General features: G+C 40.7%; 1 protein-coding gene and 1 pseudogene across 3 annotated transcripts in view; both read right to left on the bottom strand.

Moving 5' to 3' along the window:
* Positions 1-374: 374 nt before the first annotated feature.
* Positions 375-1,084, bottom strand: LOC308432848 (coiled-coil domain-containing protein 137-like; annotated as a pseudogene). The gene has a single exon. The product of its transcript is annotated as a coiled-coil domain-containing protein 137-like (transcript).
* Positions 1,085-5,626: 4,542 nt separating this feature from the next.
* The window catches only part of TOR1AIP1 (torsin 1A interacting protein 1), a 30,499-nt gene continuing 10,231 nt past the window's right edge, over positions 5,627-25,894 (bottom strand). The window contains exons 5-10 of one of the 2 annotated variants that reach the window (XM_080934661.1): positions 20,423-20,503; positions 18,477-18,533; positions 15,843-15,884; positions 15,131-15,199; positions 12,159-12,215; positions 5,627-7,702 (exon numbers count right to left, since the gene is read on the bottom strand). In XM_080934661.1, coding sequence (XP_080790787.1) covers positions 6,918-7,702; positions 12,159-12,215; positions 15,131-15,199; positions 15,843-15,884; positions 18,477-18,533; positions 20,423-20,503 — 1,091 coding nt within the window. In that variant the 3' untranslated portion in view covers positions 5,627-6,917. The remainder of the gene's footprint in view (positions 7,703-12,158; positions 12,216-15,130; positions 15,200-15,842; positions 15,885-18,476; positions 18,534-20,422; positions 20,504-25,894) is intronic. The other variant, XM_080934662.1, reaches the window with a different exon arrangement.

The raw sequence follows: 25,894 nt of genomic DNA, 5'->3' as shown, positions 1-25,894 counted from the left end.
GTTAAACTGCTCTGCTTTGTCCCTGCCTTCCAGTGGTTGCCCTGAGCCCAAGGGAGCTTCTTAAAACAGTAGGCTCACCTAACCTACACAGCTGCTTTAGTAATTAGCTGGATTAAGGGACTGAGCCTTTCTACAGTGGTCCTGACTTTTCTTTTAGAATGAAGCTAGGCTCAGGGAAAAATACCAGCCCTCCCAGTCGTGTCTCCAGCAAGTATTGGGGGAACTTGCCCTGTATGAGATGGGTAGTCACTCTTAAAAAGACAATCTTCAGGGGAACGAAAAAGCGCCCTCCAAACTTAAAGCTTACTCTCAGGACCCTATCCAGGAAGGAACATTATCAAGGTCTAGCAGCCCCCAGACCTGTTTCCGGGGGATCACACCCCTGGGTCTCTGCATCGTAGACAAGCTTGGAGCTGCCTCTGGGAAGAGCTGCCTGGTGACTGTGCAAGTGTCATTTCCTGTAGAAGCAGCTTCTTCAGGGCTCTGTAAGCCTGCACAGCCCAGGATCTGCTGGCGGGCCAGTGAAGTGGCAGGAGCCGGGGACACACCACCAGGGCCCAAAAGCATCTTGAGCATTACTGATTTCCTTCCAGGCACGTCTCTGTGCTCCTCCTTGGCCCAACTGTCAGCTCCTGGGCTGCAGCACAACTCCTCCAAACTTCACAGTCCAAACTCCTGCTTCAATCTGTCCACTGCTCTTGCTTCCCTTTTCTTCTGGGCCTTTTCAAGTCGTCGCGTCTGGAACGCTTTCTTCTGCTCAGGCTTCTTGGGAGCTGCCTGCACCTCTGGCTGCTGAGTAGCCTTGTTCTTGTTAAGAAACAGCACACGCTGGGCCTCCTGCTCCATGAGCTGGATGTAGGCCACATTAGACTCCCCCTTCCTTTGCTTGAACTTGGGGACAGTGATGTCTGGCTCCTCTCCCTTCGCTTCCTTTTCCAATGTCTTCTTGAAAGCCACCCTCCTTTTCTCTCTTCTTGTTACTCATCTTCATCTCCTCAGAATCTCTTGCAGCCGGAAAGGTATTTCTTGCTCATCCTGGTTCTTTAGGCTTGCAGTTTACTTTCTTCCTTTCTTTGCTCAACATGTGGCTGAGCGTGAGCCTGGGCTGAGGTACTTAAAAAAAGCTCCCAACTGAGTCCGTGAGGCCGTGAGGCCAAGCCCTGCTGTCCCTGTGACTGCTCCTTCCGCCATGCCTGCCGCCGAGACCGGTCAACCACGTGGTCACCCCTCCTTAAAACTCTTATGCTTGTGTTTAAAAATCTCATTAAAAAAAAAAAAAAAGCCCCTAAACAAGTTTCTAATTAGGGGAAACGGCTATCCAGGAGCACAACATAGAATTGGTTTATTCCAGGCATTCCTCTTGCTTGTGTATAATTTACTTCATATTATAAGATGATTTTAGATTGTGAACCTAGCCTTTAACAGCTGAGCTATCTCTAGTGAATAAGTTGTGTGTGTGTGTGTGTGTGTGTCTTATAGTATGTGTATATTTTCCTGTTTGCTCTGTGTAAGATTTAAGGCAGATATGAAAACTGACATAGATGTTGATATTTGTCTCTTTTCTTTTTACATGTTTTTAATTAAAAATTTTGTATTTACTTAATTCCGTGTTTAAATGTGGCATTGCCACACCCTGTGGTCAGACAACAACCCACAGGGAGTGGATTTTCTCCTTCCGCCATGTGGTTAGAGTTCAAGTTACTGTCTTGGTGGCCAGTGTCTTGCCTGGCTGAGTCATACTGGCTGCTTTTCATCAGAGCGGTCCTGGTTGTCTCATGATGCTTGTGATGGATGCTGTCCAGCCTCCAAGTCACCCACTTAACCCAGGAACGTCCCACTTCCCACCACTGGCTTCTTTGCGGATTATAAAGTCTCTTAAGTTTTTAAGCTATATAGGCATACACAGTTCATCATAAAATCTCTCCCTCTTTCTGCCTTAGAAACAAATTAAACTTCACCAAGCAATGAAGTTGCAGAAATGAAGACAGGAAAAGAGGAAGTAGTACAAGTGTCTAAGAACATGACCAAGGAAGCATCCTGTCCACAGTGTGGAGTACAAGTCTTGTGTTTGCTCAGGTGAGACTATACTTTCCTACCTAGCAAGAGCATCCTTCACCACAGGGCTCTTGTGATAGGCTGTCAGAATCTTCCATAGACTATGGACTCATGAATGTGACGTTATTATTCTGTGACCTTGGTAAGGACAATGAAGCAGACATGGTTTCCACTACCTTTATGAGAACTCCAGGTATATGCAGCCAACATAAAGGACACTAGTGAGATCACACAGGACTAGGCTTTCCATTTTTAGCATAAGCATTGATCAATGACATAAAATGTGCAAACTTTCATCTCCTTAAGTTCTTACTGAATGGAAATAAGTTTTGATTTCAATTTTGAGAATTAGAAAAATGCAAAGAAGGCAACTGAAAGAAGGGAAGCAAATTTAGTTTCAAAAGACTATAAAACTGATAGTGTACCGGAAAAATCCTCGGTTGGGGTTTACTATTGTCCATCAAAGTCACCGTGCTGTTTCTGGAGACTCCAATCCCCTCTTTCATGCTGACGAACCACTTTCTTATTTGAAAGGGTCGTCAGCATGGACAGAAAGCGGAGCTTAGGCCTTGACTAACCAAGGCAAGTATCCTACCACTGAGCCACACTGCAGCCCTGCTTCTCAGGAGATGCTGACTCAGCCGAGGCTGACTTCAAGCTCCCAGGGGGTCACGCTCCTTTTACTCAGTTATGGAATAGGTGTTGTGAGCAGAACCCAGGGTCATGTACGCACTAGGCAAGCAAGTGTGTTGTCCTTTCAACAGGTAACATGGGCTAGTGAGATGGCTCAGCAGGTAAAAGTGGTTGCCACCAAGCCTGAACCTGAGTTAGAGTCCCCAGAACCCGCATGGTAAAAGAAAAAGAACACCCACAATTTATGCTGAGATACACTACTTCATGAGTACTGAAGCACGTATATGTTCACATAAAATAAAAATGTAAACAAAAATAGACTTTTAAAGAAAATTTTCGGGCTGGAGAGATGGCTCAGTGGTTAAGAGCACCAACTGCTCTTCCAGAGGTCCTGAGTTCAATTCCCAGCAACCACATGGTGGTTCACAACCATCTGTAATGAGATCTGATGCCCTCTTCTGGTGTGTCTGAAGATAGCTATTATTTTATGTACTCATTTACATAAAATAATCTTTTAAAAAAATCTTCTGTGAATCTCCCATCATGCACCCTAATCCCACTCCACATTCCTAACTGCCCTCTGCCCTTACAACCTCATCTCTAAAAGAAAACAAAAAGTAAATGAAAACAAAACACATCTCCCTGTGAAAGCTGCAGTGTGTCCCACATATGTCCCCTTTTGCCCAGATTTACTTGCAAATGTGTATTGCAGATTCATTGGTCAGGTTCAAGCCCTCTGGCTTTTGCTATACTTTCAATACAGGATCCTCACTGGAACTCCTCTTGGACATCCTGTTGTTGCCCTGTGTCATGGAGATCCTGCAGCTTTCAATCTGCAGGGCTGGCCCATTTCACAATGTTCCAGCAGCTCATAGATGGGGTAGATGCTGGTGTGGGCCAGCTCAAACCTTGGCTCTGAGCCTAGGTAATAGCTGAGTTGGACAGCCTGCCAGGTCTCCTGTGACCACAGCACCAGGGTCAGCTTTCCTGCTTTAACTGGCAAGGGACAGGGCCAGATCTTCTGCCTGCAGCAGCTGGCACTGAGCTGGACCAGCTCTTCAGAACTGTAAGGGTAAGGGGTGGGGCCAGCTCACCCAAGTGCCACAACTGTCAAGGGACAGGGCCAGCTTTCTCTCACTTACCTCCTTAGGGCTGGCTCTCCAGCTCTAATGTGCTGCCCAGGCAAAGTGTAGGCCCACTCTCCCTGAAGTCCTGTAACCAGCAAGGAGCAGGAGAGAGGGCATTCCGACTGAGCCCATGCCAGCAGAGGAGGATCAGCTCTCCCACTATCATGTTCTCTCTCTCTCTCTCTCTCTCTCTCACACACACACACACACACACACACAAAACCAGGGCCAGCACTACTGTGCTGCCCAGGGGAGGTGCAGCCCTCTCTCTGAGTGCTGCTGCCAGAGAGGGTCAGGTGGAGACATTCTTGGGCACATATCCTCAGTGACAGTGAAAACTAGATTATGGGTGTGTGTGCACACCAAAATGTCTATTTTGTATAAAGCACAATTATATACACACACACTCATACACACAGAGAGAATATGTAGCATTGAGAATGAGAGGGAGTGAATAGGAAAAGAGGCAATTAAACTTATCAACTGCTTCAGAGACTAATGAGAAATCAAGATATCCGGCTGGAGATGACTGCTCTTCCAGAGGTCCTGAGTTCAAATCCCAGTGTGTCTGAAGACAGCTACAGTGTACTTATATATATATATATATTATATATTGTTCATAATATATATGTTCTTATATATAGTGTCAAATTATGCACACACACACACACACACATATATGAAATCAACTAAATACTAAACAACTCTACTTGAATGATAATTCAAAATATATGGATTAAAACATTTTATAAATCATGGTTACTCTATTTCTAAGCAATGCACTTTTGTGGCCTGTGCTTTTCTTAGCCAAGGTCATTAATTTTTTTTTTTTTAAGTCAGATTAATAAAAAAAACAGGTTTGCAAATCATTAAGTTTATAACACACAAAATACAAACCCAAAAAGTAAATTTATTTAAATTACTAAAATAGCCTTTAAAGATATTTACATATTAACTGTTACAATTTTTTTTTACTGAAAGATAAAAGCAACATATCACTTAAAATTTATTTAAGCCAGTGGAATATTTAATAAAACATTTTCATTTTCTTATGATATGTATGCAAAATAAAGACTTTCAAAAACTTTTTAATAATTCTTTACAAAATAAACTTTATCAGTCTGACTTGACCATAACAGATAATAAAGGTACAAATACTGGCAGTCCCCTGGAAAGAAGTTAGATTGCTTTCTACAACCCACCAAAAGACTTCAGTGGGTAAAGAAGGGTTGACTAATAAAGAAGTATTCTCTCTTAGATGTCTATGGACCAAAGAACTCAAGGTGCATCTAGATTTGTAAGAGCAGAAAACAAAAAAGCAGCTGACAGATGAGAAAGCCTAGCTATAAATGCAAAAAACCCTAAAATACTATAGCATTAGAGACCTCTGTCCAACATTCTTCATGTGTGGTAAGGGTTACTCTTTTTGGCTTGAGGTACTCAAAAAAAATTGGTCATGTGCAGAGTATATTTTTGTATTTGTTATGGACTGCCATTCAAGGACTTTACTCACATATACAGAGAATGAAGTTCTCTTCAACAGTCCAGCAGAGAACTGTTCACTGTTTTTTAGAGTTGTCTCTGTGTCTTGCATGTCATGTGTTTGGGGAGTGGGTGTTGAGAAGTACTTCATCCTGCAGCCCAGGCAAGCTGACTTGAAACTCACTACATAGCTAACAATGGCTTCCTCTTTAACCTTGCAAGTGCTGGGATTACAGACACGAGTTACCTGACTTTGAAATGTGTTTCTATTGCTGGGGGATGTTCACTGGAAGAGCACATGACTAGTAGGTGTGGGATCTCAGGTTCAATTACTAGTACTGGCCCAAAAGTAAAAAAAAAAAAAAAAATGAAGTTGAGGGGTACAGGAAACTGTTATTTCTTTAAGACAGAAATTGTCAGGTGTTATCAAAGAGACTACTTTGAATTTGCCTACCTTTCAAATTGTTAAGAGTTAAGTAAGGAAATACACTGCATAATATACAGTCTTTAAAAATCTTGGGAGGGCAATGAAACGCTTCTTTACTGGGGAGTGGGGCTGAATTAGGGTCTTGATATAACATATTCCAGGCTGGCTTTGAATTCAAGATACTACAACCTCAATTTGGTGAGTGCTGACTCCAGGTGTGTGGAATGCTGGTCATGGAGCCCAGGGTACTGCACAGGCTGGGCAAATGCTCTACTACTGGGCTTTAGCCTCACACCAACAACAGAAGCATAAAAAGCAAATTGTAACAGTTGGAGGCCATAGTGCAGCCTGTGTGTGCTTGCGTGACTAGCATGCCTGCAATGACCTCCTCTCAGAGGCTTTATCACATTTATGGTTTTTTATTTTTAAAGTAACATTTCATTTTGAAAACGTTTATAATTTTCTATTATTTTTTTAAGACAGTGTCTCATGTAGTCCAGGGTGGCAGAAAACTCACTAGATGAGGCTGGCCTTGAACTTGTGTTCCTCTGACTACCTGAAGCAACAATGGGGTCACGGGCGTGGCTTCCCATGTTCAGCTTGCAGCTGTTTTTCCCCCTCCTTTTTTTTCTCTATTAAACAATTCCTCTTTCTACCTCCCAAGCCCTCTTCTCCCCTCTATGAAAACCAGCGGGGGAGGGGCTGGCTAAACTGCACGCACAGTTTGGATTTTTTTTATAGGTAGAAGCTAAGGATCACAAATTTTAGTGGTGTGAGAGAAAAAATAATGGGGAAATCCACAGCTACAATAGGAAGCTGTCAGACATTAATAAGGTCACAACAAACAAATCCAAAGTCAAATATAAAGCTGATTCTTTGAGAGAGGGACCTAGTCCTTCTCACTGGTCACACCACAGCAAGAATGATTCGGCCAGAATCAAGGCAGACACTCAGGAATTGCATATACTGTACACTCGGCTAAATACCTTTAACATGGTTCTTAGTGGAAATAGAGAAATGATTCTCTTAAATCACAGATAATTAGGCTACATAAATGATTTAGTTATTCCACTTTTATGTATGAACTTTACTGCCTTTAAAAAGAAAACAGTTTTCAAAAACTGCTCCAAAATCTGTCTCTGGTTACCAAGTCCGAAAGTGTTCAGACTTGAGACAGGATTTCTGCTTCTCCTTCATAAGCAGCTGCCTGCTTTCAGAGCACGCTCAGGCTGCACGGGCAGCACCAGGTGAGAGATGCGGCTCCAGAGCCCACTCAGCTTGTCTGGGTCCATGTGCTTGAAGGAGCTGGCCTCGTTAGAGCTGGTGAACTTGACTTTAAGGAAATCCCTCACTTTCTCTTCAATTTCCTTTAGGCCTAGACTGGCTTCCAGCGTCTTCTCCTCCAACAGTACAGTCAGGACCAGGGCTACGTCTTTGAAGGCTGCGTTTTCATGGTCACAGTATTTATAGAAGATCAAGGTTGAGCCTGCGGGCAGGGATTCGAAGCGGTGTACCACAGCTGCGTTCTGGCCATTTCTAAATCCATCAGTTAGTTCCTGGTCAACTTCACGCTTGACAAGGTCACTGTCTTGAGCAGCTTTACCTGCCCCGTCGATCCGGATGGCCCGGACACTACGGAAGGAGGAGTAGGCGTCAGCGATTTGTTCACTCAGACATTTGAGCACTTCTGCAGCATCTTGAGCTGCAGTGAGCAACAGGATGGCAGGCTGGGGCCGAGGCAGGGAGCTGTTCAGGTGTTTTTCTAGGAATATTGTGCCTCTCTTCCACAGCTTCTCGTTTTGACTCTGGTACTTAGACTGCAGTTGTTTCATCTGGTTCTGGAATTCTTGAACAGCAGTGGTCTCTACTGCAGGAGTATGAAGGTACCAAAATATTCCCATGACAAGGGCAGCAACAAGTCCCAGCAGACACCATTTTATCTTGACAGAAGACTCATTTGAGGGTTGCACAACTGCTTCTGTTCAGGAAAAAAAAAAGACATATATATCCTGTTTTCTTAGATTCAAAGGTGTGTGTGCATACAGGTGCTCATCCTACAGAGGTTGAGTGTAATGGATCCTCCTAGAGTTACAGTATCAGGTGACTGTGAGTCCCTGAAAAGTACTGGAATTAAAATTGGGTCCTCTGCTTAAGAAGCACATGTTCTTTTTTTCTTTTTTCTTTTTGTACACTGTTGCTGTTTTCAGACACACCAGAAGAGGGCATCAGATCCCATTACAGTTGTGAGCCACCATGTGGTTTCTGAAAAACTGAACTCAAGACCTCTGAAGAGCAGTCAGTGCTCTTAACCACTGAGCCATCTCTCCAACCCTGAAGTACATGTTAACTGCTGAGCAGTATATGTAGTCTCATGCACGACTTTGCCTAGAATTCAGTATGTAAACTAGGTTAGCCTCAAACTCTCTGCCTCTGTCTCTTGAGTGCTGGCATTAAAGGTGTCTGACTATGTCTGACTGAGGGAGAACTTCAAAAATGGGGAACTGGTTATTTTTTTTTCCTTAAATAAAAATATCTACTTCAATAAAAGCTCACATGCCTAAGTTATGCATATATATCTTAGTAAAAAAGCTAATGGTTCCTAAAGAATTTAAATATGAAATGATGTAACTGTAACTTCAGAAATAAACGTGTTTATAAAAATAAGACTTAGGAGCATTTTTTCAGTAGTTGGAAAGTAAATAACGGCTGCTCTATAAAACACTGCTTAATTCAGAAGCTCAGCAGTTAACATGGCGATCTTTCCAGGGTAGAATATTTCTGAAGTTCATAAAAAGGATTCAGTATGCTACCCATATGCTCCAGCAGGTACGTGTCCATGTGAATCACCGTACTGACAGCCTCCTTTGTGGCATGTAGGTTGACAGTGTACAGCTCTGTCACTGAACCCGTCCATATCACTGAAGTAATTACGATATTTCACTTACATAATGCTTTTCCACTTCTACAGCATTTTTGTAGATCATTTCATTTACCAATAAATACCACTCCTAAACTGTTTACTTATTAATTAGTAAATAGATGTACTAGGGACCTTTTGGAGCAGCAGGTCTTAGAGTGTGGTCTGAAACTATCTTAAACACTACTAAGGAGGTGTAGTCCCTTACACTGACAGTAAGACCTTTTTGTTTTTTGTCCAGGTGATACCTGTCCTGGTGGTGAATCAGATGCGGAGGCAGGGATCACTGGGGACTGACTTTAGCTGTGTTAGCAGTCATTGTAGTTTTCTCTGCTACCACACAAGGCTAAAGTGAATGCAGGTGCCAGGTGTTGTGCATGCACGCTTTTAATCCCAGCACTCAGTAACCAAGTCAAATTTCTGTGAGTTCCAGGACAGCTAGAGCTATGCAGAAAGACCCTGTTACCAAAACCAACACACACACACACACACACACACACACACACACACACACACACACACACACAGTGTAGTAAAATTTAAAGAGGGGAAAGGAAGAACCAGTTTCTTTTAAGACTATCTTTCATGAAGTAGCTAAATTAATTTTGTTCTACCTTAGCCCTTGGGCTGAGACAGGGTCTAACTTGGTATAAATGTCTGTTTCTGCCATTATAAAACTGCTGTGTGTATGTGTACATGGAGGTACATGTGTACACGTGCACACAGGAAGGTCAAGGACAATGTGCAACTCAGTTCCTTCCTCTACCATGTGGGTCTAGACACTGAACTTGTGCAAAGGGGTCTGTACCAGCTGAGCCATCTCACTGGCCCCTTATTTTTTATAGTAGTTACTATTAATATTAATACTATTTTGTGAGTCAGGGCACTGAACTCATGATGATCTTCCCATTGCTCCTCACTACACAACCATCATCCCTACGACTGGGATGCAACACTACTCTTGGTAATATTTAACTCTTGAAAGGTCTGGAGTTTGATAGTGATGCTAACAAGTGTAATCTTTTAAACTGTACACAGTTGTGCTTTGTTCTCGAGAGGGCTCACTGCTACCTTCAATAGTCTGAAACTATGTAGACCAGGCTGCCCTCAAACTCACGGGTGAGCCTCCTGTCTTTCCCTCTTTAGTGCTGGGATTACAGGATTGGGATACCCTGGCTACACACACTGCTTTAAAGATGAAGTCTCACTCTGTAGTCAGGCATGATTCTCCTACTTGAGATTCCCACCATGCCTAGTGAGAATCTGATACCTCAGAGAATCATTATTTTCTAATGACTTATGCACTACATCTCATTAAGCAAGATGTGGTAGCACATGTCTGTAACCTCAGTACTTGGAAGATAGTGCCAATAGTATCAAGAGTTCAAGGCCCACTTCAGCTATATAGTGAATTCAAAGCCAATGTAGGCTATATAAAATATTGCCTCAAAAACAACACAACACACACACACATACACACCCTGAAAAAAGTAGCAAAAAGAAACTACCAACTAAAAATTCTAGAAAATGACAATGAATTTTAATACAAGAGCACAAAAACTGACTAACAGCTCCTGGTTTCCACTTCAGACTGCACTTAAGGACCTGCCGCTTTTCCAGCTATGCCCTGTCCTTTCCCACCCACTTCTGCCTCCATTGTCCTTCCTTAGCACTTAGTTTTTACTCCCTCTCAGTCTTCCTTCTGGTACTTTATGCTTCACCTACATTTACATTTATTTATATGCACATATATTTAAGTATATTATAATTTTAAACTTATACATTTCAGGTTAAACTCTGCATATAAAAGAACATACAGTTTCTGTCTGAGTTTGGGCCACTTTCCTTAATGTATACTTTCCAGACGCATCCATTTCCTTGAAAATTCCATAATTTCTTTGTTTCTATCTGAATAAAATTCTATTGTATGTATGTGTGTGTACGGTATTTTCATTATCCACTCACCTGCTGATGCACATACAGGCTAGTTCAGCTTACTTGCTGTCATGAATAGAACAGCAATAAACATGGATGGATGTACAAGTGTCTCTGGGGCAGGACATGGAGTTCTTTGGCCGTATATCCAGAGTGTATAATTGGGTCATATGGCAGCTCTGTAATTTCTGGGAAACATTCATATTGATCTCATAATGGATGTGATAGTTTATCCTCGCACTAGGAGTGAATAAAAAAAAAAAAAAACCTCTTCCCCCTACAATCCCATGAAAATTAACTGTCAGTTGTTCAATGTTGAAGTTGCAAGGAAAGCCCACAATTTCATAAAAAGGCCTTTAAAATTCTTCATATCTGAATAATATTTTTAGGTATCTGAAAGCGAAAGTGGATGTGAGAATCCAACTAAAGTTTATTAAGCTAAAGATTAATTTCTAGGTAAATATGAATAGGTTTAACCCACTTTTTAAAACTATTATGTGGGGCTGGAGAGATGGCTCAGCGGTTAAGAGCACTGACTGCTCTTCCAGAGGTCCTGAGTTCAATTCCCAGCAACCACATGGTGGCTCACAACTATCTGTGTGCCCTCTTCTGGTGTTTCTGAAGACAGCTACATAGTGTGCTAATATAAATAAAATAAATATATCTTAAAAAAACAAAGAAACAAACAGAACCAAAAGAAAACTACTATGTGATCCTGCGACTGCACTGATGGGTATGTATCCAAAGGGATGGATTCAGTTGTGGAGGAGACATCTGCATCTCAGGTTCACTGCAGCAACGATACATAGGAGCCAAGCCGTGGAGACAACTTAAATGTCCACCAACTGATGAGTAGATAAGGAAAATCATTCATAAAAAAGAATCCTGTCATTCACAAATTAATTGAAACTCTTTGTAGGTATTTTTATCAATGTAGAGGGATACAAAAATGGAGAATCACTAATAATTGCTTAGTTCTCATTATTCAAGGTTAATAACAGGCTTTGGGAACAAGAAAATTCCTCAAGGCTATATACAAGGTAAGTGTTCCAGTTTAGTTCAAATACACCTCTGTGAAATTTCAAAGCCTGCAGCATTTGCTTTGATTACACTATATGTTACCTTCCTGCTAATCCAGCCTACTTCAGTCTAATGTAACAGTTGCTTACTCAGATTTTAGTTAGTGTCGTGTGTGTGCACAGGCCATGTGTGGGTGCAGGCATGTGCACAGAGGTCAGAGTGTAACTCTGTGGAGTTGATTCTCCTCCACCTTTGTGTGCTTCTGGAGTCTGAACTCCCGGTGCGGAGGCTTATACACTAAGATTTTTACTCACGAAGCAATCTCTACAACCCTACTTATCAATGTTTATTTTTTGGTATTATGAACAATAAAGTTAAGAGGAAAGTAGCTGTTTCATATGGACTGCCTTCACAGAATTTCCCTGCTGATAAGAGTATATGCTTTTCATAAGCATGTAAGTACTTATATGTTGCTTCAAATAGCATTAAGACATACTGCTGTCAAAAAATGTTTTAAATACAAGTCATCAGTTTGGTGCACTTAACGAATAGATAAACTTACGTTGCCTGGAGTTTGATGAAGACTGGTTTCCAAAGTTTGATTTCTGAATGCTGTTATCTAAAATAAAAAGTAATTTCAAAAGACCATCAATTTCATGTTTGATTTGCTCATGTATTTTCATTACAGAAAAGAAAATGCAGAGGTCAAGCAGAGGTAGTAGGTGAGGCAGAATATCTGAACATCTGCTACACTGAAGGCCCCTTCCCAGCTAATCGCAGCAACACTACTCTAGTAGAGTGAACATTTACTCTAGTACAGAGTGTTGAGAGAAAGCCTTGCAGCTTATTTATTAGGAATGGTAACTCTGGAACAAAGATGAGAGGGAAAAAATACAAACACAATAATAAACACATGAAATCATCTGGAAAATGGCTATTTACAAAACTGCTACCTATAAATATATTGAAGGAGGAGGAAAATCTAGATTGTGGATTACCAGATTACATGCAATGAGTTATTTCCATACAAAACTCAATCCTAAATCCTCATTATTTTCTATCTTAGAATGACTGAAAAAGTTCCTCTAGGGATTCTGACCATTTAAATTCTTAATCAATATTTTTTTTAAATCTTATAAAACAAAACAAAAAACTTGTGTCAAGACAGAGGCCCAGCAGTTTCACTGGAGTGGTCTCCATCTGCTATCATACCCATCCAGCATTTGCCTTTGGTAACTTAGGTAAGAACAACTGTTGAAGAGATAAATGATCTCCCCTGTGTTGATTAACAACTTCTGCTTGAGAAGCCCTGGACGACACCACAGGAATCAAGCCATAGGTTAGAACTATAGGCTGAACTTGACCAGGGAACTGGTGCTAACCTGAGACGGCAACAGGAAATCAAAGTTCCAGGTTCTGAAATATCCACATTTAAGACACCCCACACAACAGCAAGCAGAGATGGGTAACTGAGAGAACAATATAAAATTCAGAATGCTAAGAAGAGTATGAGAAGGAGCCAGGCATGATGGCGCATGCCTGCGCTCGCAGCACTCAGAGGTGGTAAGAAGATGAGGAGAAGGCTAGAGCTGGCTATGTGAGTCCCTGTCCAAAACCAAAGCATCGCAACCAAAAACTAAACAAAAACACCTGGGACAAAGTTTAAACAACTATCTTGGATTGAAGAAAAATTATGTAAAGGCTGGAAAGATGGTTCAGTGGCTAAGAACACTGACTAACTGCTCTTCTAGAGGTCCCGAGTCCAATTCCCAGCAACTACATGGTGGCCCATAACCACCTATCATGAGATCTGGTGCCCTCTTCTGGTGTGTGGGCATACACGCTGGCAGAATGCTGTATACATAATAAATAAATCTTAAAAGAAGTTCAAAAATCTTCTCTGGTACAAATATGTACAAATTTCTTCTTAGCTATTTATTTCCTCAAACACAGTAATTAAGAAATTACCCAAGAAGCTCTACTCTGAAGTTTTCGTGGTATACAGATGGCAATCACTGTTTTTTACTTTCAAATGCTATTTCTTAGGTTTTAATTTTCAATCAGGTGTGGTGTGGCACACACCTTTAATCTCAGGAGGCAGAGGCAGGTGGATCTGAGTTAAGGTCAGCTTGGTCTACATAGTTGAGTCCCAGGACAGTCAGACTACACAGAGATGCTGTCTCTCAAATGTACTAGGACAAAAAAGGAGAAAAAAAGATTTTCATTTTTTATTCTGTTATACAGAGTTCTAATAATATGAATAATTAGTATTTGGTTTCCTAAGTATAAGAGGCAATGAAGAACAAATTCTAAGAGGAAATGGTCTAGTATCAGGTACATACAACATTAAAAACTAACAGCCAATAGTAAGGCAAGAGGAAAGGGCATTTTTGTTTTAGACAGCTAACAGCTTGTTTAAGAAAAGGAAAAGAACTATAATCATTAGAGATTACCACAATCTCTGTGTGTCAGTCCTTCCGTGAGCAAGAAAAATGTGAGGGATGCTTACACAATCTAAATAAACAGGGACAAGAGGTTCTGTGGTTAGATTTCAAAAAAAAAAGGGACAGAATCTGGTCTGATGGCACATGCCTATCTATGAGCAGCTGAGGCTAAATGATGTAGGCCATATAGTGAAACACTGTCTCAAGCCCCAAAAACAAATGCTGAGGTGTGAGAGGGAAGAGGAAGCACTATTCATGGCAGAAAACAGAATGGACAGTTTACACAGCCAATACAGTCGTAATCGGTAACTGACCTGACTTGATTTCCTGGGTTTTTGTTCATCTCGGTGACTGAACCCAGTGTTTTATGCATGCTGGCCAAATGCCCTACCACCAGCTACATCTTCAGCACTAATGTGGTTGTATGTCTAAAGACACAATGACAGACCTTTTACAAAAGATTGATTTATTTATTTCATGTATGTGAGTACACTGTCACTGTCTCAGACACACCAGAAGAAGGCATCAGATCTCATTACAGATGGTTGTGAGCCACCATGTGGTTGCTGGGAATTGAACTCAGGACCTCTGGAAGAGCAGCTGGTGCTCTTAACCTTTTAACTTCTAAGCCATGTCTCCAGTCCAACAGATATTTCTTCCATTCAGTGACATTTACTCTACCCTAAACATGGTCATAAAAATACTATTTGTGAATTTTCAGCCTTTATGACATGAAATGAGGGGCAAAAAAGGTTGTAGTAGAGTGTTATCTATATAGAGTCCGTTAAAACATATGCACTCATACACACACACACACACACACACACACACACACATACACACACACACACACACACACACACACACACACACACACACACGCATGCACTGAAGTTAGCTTCATTTTCATGCACAGCTGGTAGCCTGTGAGGCCTGGGAACGCCATCACTGGTTTTCCCACGCCACTTTCTTGGCTGCACTGACAGCACTGGCAATCTCATCCAGGAGCCAGAGCTGACCTTTAGTACTTAAGGAAGAGCTCAGTTAGATAGTCAATAGAGTACAGCAGAAAGGTGAGGTATACACTTACATGCCATTGTAGTCCGCTTTCTTACAGCTTGGTCAAACCACTCCTGAGGGTTTTCTTGACATCCTGAGGCTGAAGGAAAAAGATATACAAACACATCATTTCATATACTTTCTAAGCTTATACCACGGTTCAACATATATAATAAATATAACAGAAAGGGGGAAAGCAGGGAGAAACACATCAAAAGTAAAAGCCTCTGAAGTAAAAGATAATTTCCTGGGATCAGACTAGTGAAAACAAAAGCCTTCCCTCAGAAATAATCACTCACCAGACAAAAACTATGTTGTTCATCTTTACTACGAGCTAGCACTGAGTGCAAAACTCTTTCCCTAGATTCTAATTACATTTAAGAAGAATAGCTGGGCAATTACACTTCAACTAAATCATTGAGACTAAAACAGCCCTGAGTAGAGCATGACATCAGAGTAATTCTTACAGACAGAACCACTGTGTGATGGACTTGAAAAGCTGAGTAGATGATTTAAAATCAAATCACAACTTTATTTGGTTTCTTGAGACAGGGTTTCTCTATGTAGCCCGGGCTGTCTTAAGACCTTACTCTGGTAGACTAGTAGTGTCTTGAACTTAGAGACCCTCCTGTCTTTGCTGAGATTAAAGGTGCGTGTCACCGAGTTTGGCCGTGTTAGAACTTTTTATTGGTTGAAGGAAGGAAGAGGGCTGACGGAAACAGAGTAGATTATTGAGCACTCACTCAGCAGTAAGGGCTGATTCTCATGAGCTGTGAAGTCCCGACCTAGAACAGAGAAAAGGAGTAAAGTCAGAGAACACTGGAAACAAAGACAAAATGATCAAATAGCCATTTTTCACTTATTTACCAGATAAAGAAACCAAACCAACCCTTGGACCAGTCAAACAAACAGTAACCATGTCATTTTCCCTTGAAAGAAGTGTTGTGTGTGCACCTGAGTGCTGGTGCCTGCAGAAGCGCAAGGTGTTAATCTTCTGAAGGTGGGGTTCAGGCAGTTCTGAGTTGTCCACCGTGGTACTAGAAACCGAACTCCCATCCTCTGCAAGCACATTTAACCACTGAGTCATCTTTCCCAACACAGTTCCCCTTTTCTAAACTAGAAATGCTTAGAACTGGACAATGATAAGACGTCAGTTCTAGGATCATTACTCTGAAAATGGCAATGCAGAAGATGTGGTTCAGTGGCAGAGCACTCCCTTTGTATATGTGAGGCTTTCATTCCCAGCACAGAAAGGAAAAAGAAAAACCCACCAACCAACTAGCCAGGCTGTGGCGGTCTGAATGAGATGGTCATAAGTCTTGGGCAACATTTAGTACCTGGTCCCCAGATGACAGCACTCGCTGGGGAGGTTTAGGGGGCATGGCTTTGTTGGAGAAGGTGTGTCACTGGGGACAGAGGATTTGAACTTTTGTGTGTGCTCTAATGGCCTCCTGCTTGCAGTTTGAGACATGAGCTCCCAGCTATTCCTGCTGCCATGCCTCCACTCTGCCATCATGGACTTTTAACCCTGTGGAACTGTAAACCCGAATAAGCTCTTCCTTCTAGAATGGTGGTTTTCAACTGTGGATTGTGTACCCACAGGTATCTCATATCAGATATCCTACATATCATATTTACATTATGATTGATAACACTAGCAAAATTATAGTTATGAAGTAGCAAAGTAATTTTATGGTTGGGGGCTACAGCATCAGGAAGGTTGAGAGCCACTGTTCTAAAAGTTGTCTTGGTCATGGGTGTTTTGTTATATAGAATAGTATCTATCATACATGCAAACCTGTGGACACTGCAAAGTCATGGAGCAAAGGATAAAGAGATGTAATGGGAACTAGGCAGATGTCAAAATCTGCCTGGAAAAGCTAAGCTATCCTCTGAGGATGAAACGTAGAGGTATCTACTTAAATTTATTCTGAACTTTATGTTTTCTGAACACAAATGCAACCACTATATGCTTGTACTAGCTAGTTTTAAGTCAACCTGACACAAGCTAGGGGTTAACTGAGAGGAGAAAGCCCCATCTGAGAAAATGCCTCCATAAAAACTGGCGATAGACAAGCCTGTGAGGCATTTTTCTAATTAGTGATTTATGGGGGGAAGGCCCAGCCCATTGTGGGTGGTACTATCCCTGGGATGGTAGTCCTAGGTTCTACAAAAAAGCAGGATGAACAAGCCATGAGGAGTAAGCCAATATGCAATATCCCTTCATAGCCTGTATATATTAGCTCTTGCTTCCAGGTCCCTGCCTTGGTTTCTTTCCTCGATGGGTTGTGACTCTGGATACGTAAGCCAAATAAGCCCTCCCTAAGTTGCTTTTGGCTGTGCTTCATCACAGCCACAGTATTCCAACAAGAAAGGGCCTATTCAAATCAACATATTTAAAAACAAATAAACAATAACAACAACAACCAAAACCTGGACACACAGCCAGGCCTGGAGGTACAAGTCTATAATCCCAAATATTTAGAACATTGAGACAAGAAGATTGCAGGTTTAAGGCTTGCTTAGGCAATTCGGTGTGACCCTGTCTCAAAACAAAAGGTAAAAATGGGTGTGTACATGTATGAAAATAATGTATACACACACACACACTCATATCAAATATTAAGAAATACTTTTTAGAAAATGTGCTTAAGGCCACATCTAATAATTTACCTCAAGTGAATAGATTTTGTTCTTATTAATATGTAACAAAATATGGCAACTTAGATTCAATGAAAAGTTTTCAAAAAGAATATTACTCAAATCTTAAAATTTAATTTAAAAAGAAGAAAACACTATTATTTTGCTTAACCTTAACAGATTACCCACAATAGAAAATAATAACATGGGCTGGAGAGATGGGCTCAGTGGTTAGGAGCACTGACTGCTCTCCCAGAGGTCCTGAGTTCAATTCCCAGCATCCACATGGTGGCTCACAACCATCTGTAATGGGATCTGATGCCCTCTTCTGGTGCGTCTGAAGACAGCTACAGTGGACTCACATATATAAAATAAATAAATAATTCTTTAAAAAAATAACATTTAAGAAAAGTGTTGAGCTGAGGCATAACAAAGTGATACAATGCTCACCTACAAAGTACTAAAAAATCTGGTTCAACCCTTTGTACCCCTAAAAAAAAAACCAAATGTCACTAATGATCATTGTTACCTGCATCTTAAAACATTACTCCTAATATTTTCTATTCTGTCATTTCAACTACAAAGATGAAAAATTACAACGCTATAAGACTCACTACTCTATCAGTGAACAAACTAAAAGAAAGCAATAACCTAACAGTATAAACAAAGACACACTACAAACAGGAAGTACAGGGCTGGTCTTCTCTCAGACAGACCTAGAAATTTGCACTACTTACTGTGTGGTAACCCCCATGGTGATTCTGGAAGATGACCACCTGCTGTGGCAGCTTCATCTAAAAAACAAAAAGTACTTGAAGCATCACATTCCAGTGCTCACTTTATGGGAGAATGAGTAATGAAGAGGGCGAGACAGATGCACTACAAGAATAATCTGAAGTGCATGATGTTTTTAAAACCTCAACTTGCAAACTGTACCACACATATCTTCTTTTAGGTGACATGAGAGCAGAAGGAAGGACTATTTGCAAGGAGGAGGTGTATGAGACAGTAGAAGACTGAGCCCCCAATATTCCATCTCTGATGGGGGAGGGGCTCGGGACTCCACCTTGCAGAAGGACCTAACAGGCAGTTAACAGTTGCTGGGAAAGGGAAGTCATATCCTCAGTGGTTGTAGCCACTGGTAAGTTACCCTTGGCCAAATAATAACCTCCCACCCACCTCTGCCAGTTCAAGAAGCCCTAATTAAAGGGAAGTGGGGGCACAGACTACAAACCAAGTAGAAAGGGGATTTGTTGGGAAATGTTTAGTAGGAGGCAGAGGGAGATGGGAGATGACAATGGGGGAATAAGATTAAACATTATCTACCATTTACTTGTGAAAGAATAAAATTATTAAATGTTTTAAGAAGGATGAGGGATGGAAGAGGGAGTGGGGACAGCTAAGAACAAAGTGTGAAGGTGTATATATGTGAAATATCAAGACCAAACAGACCTGCATATGCTAGCACATACAACAAAACTGTAGGTGGCGATGGAGACTGGCCTGTGGTGCGCGGCTCTACTGCCAGCACTACTGTGGACGGCAGACTGAAACGGGCTCAATAATGAGACGTCAGCCTGCGCTATACAGATACAGAACCTCCTCTCTAATAAAGTAAGTACATAAGAACAAGCCTCCCCTAACAAAAGAACAATGGAGAAAAAATTAGGGAAGAGGATATATAAAATGCCAAATGCCTATAAGCCAGCTTATATTTGAGCTTTACATTTTGTTTAATTTTCTGTGGTTCTGGGCTTCCCACCCAAATGTGAGGCAAGCACTCTATCATCAAGGTTTGTTCTCACCCCATTTACCTATTTTAATTTTTTGAGACAGGTCTTACTATGTAGTTCCAACTGGCCTATAACTTGCAATCCTGGAACTCACAGAGATCTACGTGCCTTTGCCTCTCAAGTGAGTGCAGGGATTAAAAGTGTGCGCCACCACACTCAGCCCTACGAGCTTATCTGTAATGAGAAGATGTTGATGTAAACCATGAGAAGTACAGACATTTCCATGAGGTGGTATTTTTGGGGGACTAAAAGAGTTACCCATTTATAGAATTTACAAATTAGTCTAGCATCTTTTTAAGCTTTAAGATTCTCTATCCAATCTACTCTTAAAGGCAAGTTCATCTGCACAATTAAAGACTGCCATACTTAAACAACAAGATCTCCCATGATATCTAACATGGTTAAAACTCTGACTTAAAGACAAAGTAATTACCTAATACTACTAAAAGTTCCTTAAAACTGAGTGATACTCCTGAGATTGTTGAGTACCAATGTGATCAATTTCTAAAAATTCAAAACCAGGCAGTAATTCTTGAGCATAAAAATCTTTCCATAAATACTCAAGCCAGCTAAAAGTGCTCTATTCAGCTCTTACATGGCACAGTGTAAGGAGTAATTATAATGGACTGGAAAGATGGATCAACAGTCAAGAGCACTGACTGCTCTTCCAGAGGCCCTGAGTTCAATTCCCAGCAACCACACGGTTGCTCACAACCATCTGTAATGAGATCCAATGCCCTCTTCTGGTATGTCTGAAAGCAGCTAGAGTGTATTCATAATAAATAAATTGATTTGTAAAACTTTTTAAAGGTTTAAAAAATAATTTAAAAGTATATTTTAACTATAAGATAGCCCATGAGAAGAGTTACACAAATATAAAGCAATGTTACCTCTAGACTCAAGAGAATCCTTGGATCTGACCCTGACAATGACATCACTGTAAGAGCTCTCGAGATCATCTTCAGTTTCTCCTACAAGGAGGCAGACAATGCACAGTACAGTCTTTATGCTCATGTTCAAAAGTTCCAACTCAACACAAGCTAATGTGACAGTGCAGCCCCTGAGTGTCCAGTACACGGCTGCTGTTTGTTTACTGAGATTCCTATTTGAAATAGCAATGAGCTACAGTTGAACTCTTGTATTTGGTTTTCTTTCAGGCACATAATTAGCTCCTAAACAAATAATGTCTAAAACACCATACACTGAGGCTTTAATGCAGGGTCCAAAATGAACAGATTATTCAGGAACTTCTGGGAAATTTTTAGCTTATGGGAAGAAACTACAAGTAAAACGACTAATTTCAAATATATTGACTTAAAAACAAACTAAATTTCCCCTTATCTTTTCATAAACTAGTCATAAGAATTTTTCTTTCCTTTTTTTTTGTGTGTTCACGGGTTCTAGAGAATAAACTTTATTTGGGATACTAGTTTCCTCGGCTTCCTGGACTGCCACTGTCCTATTTTGTAAACAATTATCTGAATACTGATCTAAGAGCAAATGTTCTAGTTCTTGATAAGCATAGTTGTACAATGATTCTTAATATCTTCATATTAATAACATGTTCGTAATAATAACACCATGCTAAAACGTTTATGGGATATCACTGTCCTTTTTGTAGAGATTTCTGATTTCACAGTAAAAATCTCTCATTTTAAACTTAAAATCTATATTCTTTTTTTTTTTGAACAACTTTATTTTAAAAAACAAAGATAAATGAACAAATTTTAAGCATTTTGCATAAAAGTATACAAATACATTTTTGTCAGTGCTTGGCTTTTTTTTCCCCCCCAAAGGTTTGATAGAGTGCATTAAGGTCTTACTAGTTACAATGAGCATAAAGTACATGTAAAGCAGAATGTAACCCGGAATTAGTCAAGGTTTTCTTGGTGTGTAAAGATTGAGCATAATGGTTTTTTCTTTTCTTTTTCTTGAACTTCACACAGTCTGTGAGTTGTTTCTGGGGTGTTCAGAGCTTTCTGGGGTTAGTATCCCATTATCAGTGACTGCATATTATGTCTGTTCTTTTGTGACTGGGTTATCTCACTCAGGATGATATTCTCTAGATGAAACCATTTTCTTAAGAATTTCGTTAAATCATTGTTTCTGATAGCTGAGTAGTACTCCATTGTGTAAATGTACCACAATTTTTGTATCCATTCATCCACTGAAGGACATCTGGGTTCTTTCCAGCTTCTGGCTATTATAAATAGAGCTGCTATGAACACTGTGGTGCATGTGTCTTTGTTGTATATTGGAGTGTCTCTGGGGTATATGCCCAGAAGTGGAATAGCTGGATCTTCAGGTAGTACTATGTCCAATTTTCTGAGGAACTGCCAGACTGATTTCCAGAGTGGTTGTATCAGTTTACAACCCCACCAGCAGTGGAAAAGTGTTCCTCTTTCTCCACATCCCCGCCAGTATCTGCTGCCTTCTGAGTTTTGGATCTTGGCCAATATGACTGGTGTGAGGTGGAATCTCAGGGTTGTTTTGATTTGCATTTCCCTGATGGCTAAGGATGTTGAGCACTTCCTTAGATGTTTCTCAGCCATTCAATATTCCTCTATTGAGAACTTTTTGTTTAGCTCTGTACCCCATTTTTTAATAGGGTTGTTTGATTCTCTGGTGTCTAGCTTTTTGAGTTCTTTGTATACCTTGGATATTAGGCCTCTATCTGATGTGGGGTTGGTAAAGATCTTCTCCCAATCTGTTGGCTGCAGTTTTGTTTTCTTGACAGTGTCCTTAGCCTTACAGAAACTTTGCAATCTCATTAAGTCCCATTTGTCAATCTTTGACCTTAGAGCACGAGCCATTGGTGTTTCGTTCAGGAAATTTTCTCCTGTGTCTATGTGTTCTAAGGTTTTCCCTACTTTCTCATCTAATAGTTTCGGTGTACCTGGTTTAATGTGGAGATCTTTGATCCACTTACACTTGAGCTTTGTACAAGGAGATAAGAAAGGGTCTATTCTCATTCTTCTGCATGCTGAGTGCCAGTTGGACCAACACCATTTGTTGAAGAGGCTGTCCTTTTTCCATTGAATGTTTACAGCTCCTTTGTCAAAAATCAGGTGACCATATATGTGAGGGCTCATTTCTGGATCTTCTATTCTATACCATTGATCCACGTGCCTATTTCTGTACCAGTACCATGCAGTTTTTAGCACAATTGCCTTGTAATATAGCTTGAGGTCAGGGATAGTGATTGCTGCAGATGTTTTCTTGTTGTTGAGGAGTCATAAGAATTTCAAAGTGATGGTTTTAATATCACAATCAAAGACTAGCATATGCTAGAAGTAGAAAGTGTTGACTTTCCTTAGGTGGATGTGAGGCTTCCCTCATCCGCTCTATCCAAGTGCATTCAGCTTTATCTAACTGTGCACTGGTGTGCTTTTTGTCTTGTTTTAAGAAAAATGTTTTTCTGCTCTTCTCTCTTAAATTCCCAGCAAAACTGCTTCTAATATAAAGAAAGACAATGTAGTATATGACAGTTTAAAAGAAATTACCTTCTTCAAAGAAATTGACCTGTTAGACAATGGTAGCTTCTAGAAGAGAAATTGATTTAACATAAAAGACTAAAGCTTAGAAATAATAGAAAAAAAAAAAGAGCATGTGACACTAAGGAAAATCAAGACAAAATATAAAAGGGAATGTTTTGTCTGTAAGATGACCACATCTCTATCATTCTCCTCATACTACAAACACATGCTTTTATTAAAATTTTAAACATGTGTATTTGTGTCTGTCACGTGTTGGTTCCCTTGGAATTGGAGTAACAGGCAGTTAAGACATGTACATGGGTGCTGGGACTCAGATCTTCTGAGAGCAGTAAGCACTCTCAACCACTGAGTCTTATCTCCAGCCCCAAATAAAAAGCATTTATTTATTTATTTATTTGAGATAGAGTCTTACTATGCATCCCTGACTAACCTAAAACTCACTATGTAGTACAAACTAGCCTTAAACTCCCAATGATCTACCTGCTTTTTGTCTCCAGAGTGCCAGGATTAAAGGTATATACCACCATGGTTTTTAGTTTTTATAAAACTCGTGCTTTAAAAAATACTTATTTTTAACCAAAGTCTATGTGTAAAAGTGCCCAGAGGTCAGAAGGACAGCAGAGCCCCACGGGTGAGGTTGTGAGCTGCCTGGCATGAGGCTGGAAGTAAGCTCAGTCTACCTGAAGAGCAAGCACTCTTCAGACCAAGCCTTCCAGTTCCAGGGCTTTTTTTTGGACAGCCCAGGATAACCTCAATTGCTATATAGTTTAGGTTGGCTCCAAATACCCATCTGACTGCATCTACCTCTTGAATGCTTGCATTGCAGGTGCATGAACTATACCTGGTTAAAGACATTTTTTCCCTTCCACAGGTCTCTTGGGACTCTAAATACAACTTGTGTGCAGAAAACATTAAATTGTACATGACAAATATTCCAAGCTCCTACAGGTCCCACAGATTTATGCATTTCAATTCTCCCATTTACTAGACTCCCTCTACTTCCTTCAAAAGCCTAACAAGCTGAAGGAACAAACAGATCCTTAGTGCACTGGTGTGACAAAGAGGAAGTATGGACAGAAAGAATAAATCCCCCCTTTTAGTTCCACCTGGTGATGTACATCACTGCTCTTCACAAAACAAGGAAGTTAAAGAGAACCAAACACATTAACCAGACTTTAAGACCTAGGGTTTTAATAGGGGCTGTTACGATGCTTGTGAATGCTCCCCCACCCCTGTGTGTGTGTGTGTGTGTGTGTGTGTGTGTGTGTGTGTGTTCTTCGAAATGGTTTTACTGTGCAGCCCTGGCTGTCCTGGAACTCACACTGTAGACTATGCTGGCTTCAAACTCAAGAGACCTGCCTGCCTCTGCCTCCCAGGTGCTGGGATTAAAGGTGTGCACCCTCACGGCCTGGCCGTTTGTCTTTATCAGTAATTTAAGTTACACCCAAACATAAGCATAACTGGGCAAAAGAACTAAAACTATAGAGGAACAGGATGACTCAGACTTTAGAGAACTGGGAGAGCATTTCTTTTCAACATTTACCTCCATCTGCTTAGGGCTCTCAGCATCACAAGGGCGTTTTACACCAAATCTAAGCACTGAAGGCAAGGTTATGATGGTTCGGTTAGATACTGTAATGTGGAGGCTGAAAACACCAAGCTTTCAGATAAGCCACTTGTTTTTCTTTCCATTTTTATGGTGCTAAGGATTGAACCTAAAGCCTAGTACTTGGCTAGGCAAAGCACTCTACAGATGAGTTAATCTACAGCCCTGTCTCAAGTTCCCAAACCAAACACTATCTAGAAAGTAACCACTGACTCCTGCAATACTTCCTGTAGCCAATGAGGTTTATTTCATAACAGCTTTAGTGAACGTGTCTGTCTTTACGTTTCTTTTTTGCTCTTTACCATGACACATGTTTTCACATCAATTTAATTAGGTTAGCATTATAGTCAAAGTTTAAAGTCCTGTTGAAAATAATAGAAGTTATAAACCAATATCTAAGATTTGCCTGTCAACAGTTTTGCTAGAACACAGAAAAGCAGCCACTGAGAAACCGGCCTGGCATCTGCTTCTCTTGGGTAGCTCATCTAGTATAGAACATGCTGCTTTAGACCAGTTGCCCCAGGACTGATCCTTCATTTTCTTTTTAAAAGAGTAAAATGCAAAGTTGCTGGTATGGGTGCTACACAACCACAATTCCAGCATTTAGGACTGGTTAAGGCAGGAAAATCCCAGTGAGTTTGAGCCAGCCTACGCTATACACGCACATACCCGAGGGAATGGGAAAATGATAAAAATTTTATTTATATTTGGTATTAACGGAACTGTTCCACTATTTAAAGTCTTTTTTCATCCTTAAATGTTCATATTAGTTTAAAATTTAAAATCACATTTTATTTGCTGAGTGTTTGCATATGATCAGAGACAAGCTGCAGAAGTCAGTTCTCTCTCCACTATGTGGGTCCCAGGGACTGAACTCAGGTTGTTACCATTGGCAACCATTTCCATTACCCCCTGAACCACTTCACTAGCCCCTAACATTTTTCCTTTCTTTTTTCTCTTTGAGTCGACTCAGATATTCTCCTGCCTCTGAGTCCTCAGTGCTAGTATTAAAGACATGTACTATCATGCTCAGCTTTGGATTTTATTTTCGAAGCACCAGATTATTATATTTTACTGTTTGTAGAGCAGAAGTACTCAGGATACATGAGCCACCACACATGGTTCTTTATAAACTACTCAATAGATAGAAACACGTATAAAAAACAGGTATGGTGGCCCATACTGGCACCCAGGATCTGGAGGCGGGGCAAGGAGATTACAAGTCCTGGGTAAATCTGAGCAACAGAAGCTGTATCACA

Source organism: Micromys minutus, assembly GCF_963924665.1.
Source record: "Micromys minutus genome assembly, chromosome: 1".
Classification (NCBI taxonomy): Eukaryota; Metazoa; Chordata; class Mammalia; order Rodentia; family Muridae; genus Micromys; species Micromys minutus.
Note: the sequence above shows the minus strand (reverse complement) of the source record. Positions and strands in the feature narration are given on the sequence as shown.